The 6170-nt window shown below is 32.8% G+C and overlaps 1 protein-coding gene across 1 annotated transcript in view; it reads right to left on the reverse strand.

Moving 5' to 3' along the window:
- Positions 1 to 6170, reverse strand: part of LOC105621008 (RNA-binding protein Musashi homolog Rbp6) — a 339167-nt gene that overhangs the window by 139282 nt on the left and 193715 nt on the right. Inside the window, exon 4 of the mRNA XM_012202485.1 lies at positions 4624 to 4672. Within this exon, the coding sequence (XP_012057875.1) occupies positions 4624 to 4672 (49 nt within the window). The remainder of the gene's footprint in view (positions 1 to 4623; positions 4673 to 6170) is intronic.

A 6170-nucleotide genomic window follows, 5' to 3' on the forward strand; every position in this document is an offset into this window, starting at 1 on the left:
GAGAGAGAGAGAGGGGGGGGGGGGGGGAGAGAAAAAGCTCGCTTTGCTGCAATCGCAGCCTGCTCATCCACGTGGAAATCATAGCTCGCTACGGGAGCCATCGGGAATCGAAATTGTCCGGAAACGCTTGCCGGGCTGTTCTCGGCGGAATTCTCTTTTCTTCTTCCACAACGTAGTAAGGGGATGGATGATAGAGGAGTAGGACGACCGCTAGCCGACTGCTTCTTCGGGGATTTGAGCGTAAAGAGACCTCCCGGAAGATTGTCTGAGGATCTCCTTGTAATTCGATGGCGACGTTCGAAAAGATACGTCGCATCGATCGGACGCAGATCGAAATCAAGTGTATTTGAAGAAAGTATTACAATCACTGAGAAATGAATTTGAAACTAGATAAGTCTTGCAGAAAGTGATTATTGGTATTGCTAAAAATGCATTATATAATTAGATTAATAATAAAACTGTTTAAATATAAGCTCGTCTGATGAATGAGTTTTTTAAAATTAGATCTTGAAAGAAAAAAAATTCGAATATTATAAAATTATAACCATATACTTATATTATATCCTATAATTATATCTACTAAAGATGTATCAGGTATCGTTTGACAACAAAATGAAATTGGAAACTTATACCTTCTATATAAAAATAAATGTTTTATATATATACATATATATATATATATATATATATTGTATTATATGTACAAGGTGGCCCATTGAAAACGAAATAGACTGAATAACTCCTACAAAATGATTTTTCAAAAAAAACGTAAAAACAGGTCGATTTGTGTTGAAAGGGGGACTTCTTTTGACGTATAATTCTTATACTCGACTTCGACCTCTTAAGCGGAGGTTGCCAATCCCTAAAAAATTTCAAATAGGAAAGGAGATCAAATACATTATTATAGAATATTATAGAAAAGTCTTTCAATTTCCTACATTTGATTTTTTAAACTCGATCAATTCGTTTAGAAGGTACGGAGTGATAAATCTCTAAAACAAACAAATCTTTATATCTTCAAACTTTTTCTTTTGTTTGTTTTAGATTTAACATTCTGTATCTTTTAAATGAATTGATCGAATTTAAAAAATTAAACGTAGGAATGAGAGAATTGAAAGATCTTTCTAACGATGTATCATTTGACTCTTCTTCTTATTAAAAATTTTTTAGGGTTTGACATCCTCGTTTAGGGAGTTGAAGTTGAGAGTAAGAATTATAAAAGATGTCCCCCTCCCAACAAATTAACTTAGTTTTGGTTTTTTTCAAAAATCATTTTTGTAGGAGTTATTCAATCTGTTTCGTTTTCAATGTACCATCTGTATACATATGAAACACTTTAAGAACAATATTCATATATTTATCAATATAATTTTATAGTTTTAATGAAAATTTTTTCATTTTAGCTTTGTTATTTTTTTAAACACGTCTCATATTAATATATCTCATATTGAAATAATTTTTGATTCAAGTTCTAAATCGCCGCTAAACTATTTATTAGGGGAATCGGAGATCGATTATCATAGTTTTGAATAATTCACTTTTAGAAAAATGTAAATGTAAGATTTTGAAACATTATATATGTTATAATATATCTACATCCTCCTAAATATTAAAAAAATATCACTCTTGAATTTGATGCATCTTTGTACAAATAAGTTATTTAATTTTAAATAAAGCTGCGAAAATGTGACAATTAGCTCCTTATACTCAGGGTTCCAAGGTTAACAACATATTTTTTATTTGGATAAAATATATAGAAAATGCAGTTTTTATTTTAGTGTCATTTCTAAATAATAGGAATATGGTATTGATACAAATAAAATAATATTTTAATCATAAAACATGTAACTTGTTTTCGTACTGTATAGCTTGTATATACAAAAAATGAAAAGAATACGTATATATAAATAAAATTATATTCGTAAATATATATTCTTTAAAACGTGTCGATCTAAAGAGATTCAAATTGACTTAATAGCCACTCATTTTGGTCAATTTATTCCATTTATAGTTGTTTTTAGTAAGAAATTCTATTCACAAAATTTATTACAATGATAATGCTAAAAACTAATTAAAAACAAAAAAGGAGATAAGAAAAATTTACTTAACAACTTCATTTTCTTAAAAGTTGTTGATAAGACCTTTTTGGCACAAACTATTTTACATAACAATTTAATACTATATCAGTAATCTGTAGCAAAAAGAAGATCAATGCTCTACTATATGTATAATAATTGAGTTATTAGCTTTTTGACGATCGAACCTCGTTGACAATCTCCCCTATCTTTGCATAAATAATGCAATGTAGAAAAATCTATTTTTTTCATAATTTTTCATTTTATTAAAAAATATGCGTAATATATCTTTAAGAAGCTAGTCTATCAATACTGAACTTTAACGAATTTAATATTTATTAATCTTTAATTTAAAAACTTATTCGTTATAAAATATAGTGTATAATTATAGTTTTGTATAATCACGCAAATCGTAAGGTTACATAAGTATATTGTTAATAAAAATTTACGATTTGAAAGATGATTGAAATAGTAAAGCAAAACATGTTTTATTAAGCATGAAGATATATGTACATATAAGTTCTCACTCACGAATGGGAGACTAGCCGATCAAAAATATCAAGTGCGAGGATAAATATCTTCGTCGCGCGTATTTCGTTTGAAATTTTTCACGGTATGTCTACCGAAGAATCTGAGAATGATCCCCTTAGGGGTCAGGGACCGGGTGCGGGAAGTACCATATCGCGAAATCTACCGACGAGCAACAACAGCAGCAGCAGCAGCAGTAGAAGCAGTAGCAGTTCGAGGTTTGAGGTTCGCAGACTCTCGTCGTTGTAAGGGAACGGTATTGGATGTCATCACGAGAGAGATTACGTGCGGCTTTGAAAGAGCTCCCCTATCTCACTTCCACTTCCATTCACCCTTCTTCCTTCGCTCTTCATCCACCAGCGTCGATTCGCGCGTCGCTATTTCAGCTACCCTACTTCCTCGCTGTTCGCGCGATGCGCGACGCACCTTCAGTGTTCCCCCTCCCCCTTTCAGTCCTCTTCAGCAACTCGGTCGGGAAGACTCCCCGTACTGAAGGGCGCCAGCTCTCATATCCCATTTGCCCCTATTTTTCATAAGCGATATTAGAATCTATCATCGGAGCCCGACCAGACGCTCGCCTCCGCTCTAGAAACGACAGCTATGAAGGTGGTAGGTATCGATAAAAAAAGATAGAGAGAGAAAGACTCCCTCCCCCTTCACCCCGATTATCTGCAAGGTGGGGTACCACGATCGCTGACGATTATCGATCCCATTGGAGCGGCGACGTGAATGGATCCAGACTTGTGCCGATCGCAAAGACCGCTATGCTCTCGACAGCGAAGAACGGCTGAGAGTCGAGCTGCCCTATATATTATCGCGGTTGCCGCGATATTTCATTCATCGCGACCTCTCGATCTCTCTTCTTCCCTGCTTAGTCGATTTTCAATTGCGGGCATGCGCTTCTCGCGCGATCTCAATAACGTTTCCATCTCCTCACCCCTACCACGTTAGCAAAGTACCGCATAAAAATTTCTTAGACGCATATTTTATTTGAAATCGAAGGCTTTTAATCTTGATGACTTTCCACTTTTACATTAAGTTTTGGTAAGAATATGAGGAGTGCGCTAATTGGACTTATGGGATCTTTGTTGTTCTATGAGTTAGCTCCTTCTCATTCTCTCACGCAAAAAGGAACCAAAAAAGGAAAAAAGTAAAAAATTTGAAGATCGAAGATTAAAGAATGAATTGATTGATAAAATGAATTGTTATTGAAATTATCACTCTATGATATTCATTGTCATAAAGATGGTTTCAGTTGATGGGTTCAGATTAAATCAGCTTAGCAGATTAATATATTATTAAACTTATCTGACGATTGATTAAAAATTAATTTTTCTGAGAGTGATTTTTGTTTTTATTTATTATTGGCACATGAAATAACTTATAATTATTGGAAATAATAATTGGCATATGAAATAACTTATACATAAACATTTAATTAGGATTGTGCCAAATTTTTTGCATCAAATTAAACAGATCTTTTGTTTTTCATATAAAAATATAGAGTTAATAGATATATACAGTTTTAAAAATTAGTTGCAAGATCGCAATGGAAAACAAAATTTACGACCATTAATCATTTCATAAATGTAAGAAATTTTTAACTCAACGTTTAATCTCTTGAGGTTTCAAACGCAATAAGGATTACTTTTTTATTTTGTTTCTAATCACGTGTTCCTTCATGCTTCGCAATAAGTTCTTCGATGCAACTATCGATTCGCGTGTCATGAATTCACAAAATGCCGTCACGATTTGTGTAGGCAGTATATCCGGAAATTTATGTTATTTATCTTCCCCCGTATTTACCGCGGCTTGCGATTTACCGTGATTACTAATTATAGCTTCAACTCGGGCTCGTTAATTACCTCCGCGCCGGCGGAATGGCGACATTATTGACTCGTTAAATAGGATAGTTTCAGACGTATTTCTGACACATTTGCACGCAATGAAATTGTAACGGTTTTTTCGTAATAATAATGTGACATATTAAAGAAAGAAACGAAAGGAAAAGTGTACTTACCTCTATGCCTGTTAGTTTGCTTGTCGAACATCAGCATAGCATCTTCGATCTGAAATGTAAAAAAACATTTGATTAGAGAAATAAAGTTTTGATAAAATAAACAAATTTTGATAAAATATACATTTAAAAAAATTTAAAAACAAATAAATTTATTTATAGATTTTCAACATATTAAGAAGATTCTTTAGTAGATGTCTCTTGAGAATCAGAATTTAAATGTAATATTATTTCATCACTAATTTAATGTTTTTAAGTCCTATATAAAATATTGGTGCACGATTCAAAATATAAATATAGAACTATAAATATAGAATTAGGTGGTAAATTTAATTTTTGCCGTTTTTTCGTTTCCAAATTTTTTCCCATGGCACGCAAGCGTTTTGAGTAACATTTAATACTTTCGACAACTCTAAAAGCGTTTGTGCTGATCCTCATTAAACAATTCTTGTACAACAATTCTCGACATCTTCAAATTTTTTCGGCTGTCTGGGATGTTCTTTGTCTCTCAGATCAAAATCACTTCAAAAATATTCAAATCAAACTCTACAAGTTTTTTTCTTTGGTGATGAAGTTTCATCATATACTTCGAATAACAAGCGATACGTTTTAAATGTGATTTTCTTGAAGTCAAAGTAATGAAGAAGCACATGTTGGAAAAACAGCTTATCGCAGTTTATTTTCCATCGATTGGAAAATCTCTTTGGTGTCGAGAAATCTAACTTGAGAGGACTGAATTACTTTCAGCAATGTCCAAACTACAAAAGACATGTGATGTCACAATTTACCGTCGAAACTCGTCGGCATTGGAGCCGGCATCTTCCAGAGAGCGGCAAGAATTAAGTTTATCATTTAATATATATATATATGTACTGTATATATATATATATATACATACACACACACACACACACACACACACACACACACACACACACATATATATATATATATATATATATATATATATATATATATATATATAGAAACATACATACATATACATAGGTATAACGCAGCGAATTCGCAACCAATATGTGCAAATATTTCTTAGCCGTGCTTTATATTACGCGTTCGTTTCACAGATATTCACCAAGCTAATACGACTCTCACTTTGTGTTGAAATAACGAATGACGAAATAACGTTGCTTTTATTGCACATGGGAGTATGGCGAATATTGTCAGAAAATTCGATATAAATGCTGCATATTTGCGTTTCGTCGAATATCTTGACAAAGTGTTATGAATTTACGAGAATTTGCTTTTTCTCTGTGAATAAAAAGAACATATTATATTACTAAATAACAAATATCAAAATGTATTACATTCTCTCATTTAAGTAAAATCTTTAGATTGTTTCACACATACACACACACACACACACACACACACACACACACACACACACACACACACACACACACACACACACACACACACACACACACACACACACACACACACACACACACACACACACACTAACTACTACTAACTACTACTAACTAACAACTACTAACTAACTACTAACTACTACTATACTACTATAC

The sequence above is a fragment of the Atta cephalotes genome, assembly GCF_000143395.1.
Source record: "Atta cephalotes unplaced genomic scaffold scaffold00031, whole genome shotgun sequence".
Classification (NCBI taxonomy): domain Eukaryota; kingdom Metazoa; phylum Arthropoda; class Insecta; order Hymenoptera; family Formicidae; genus Atta; species Atta cephalotes.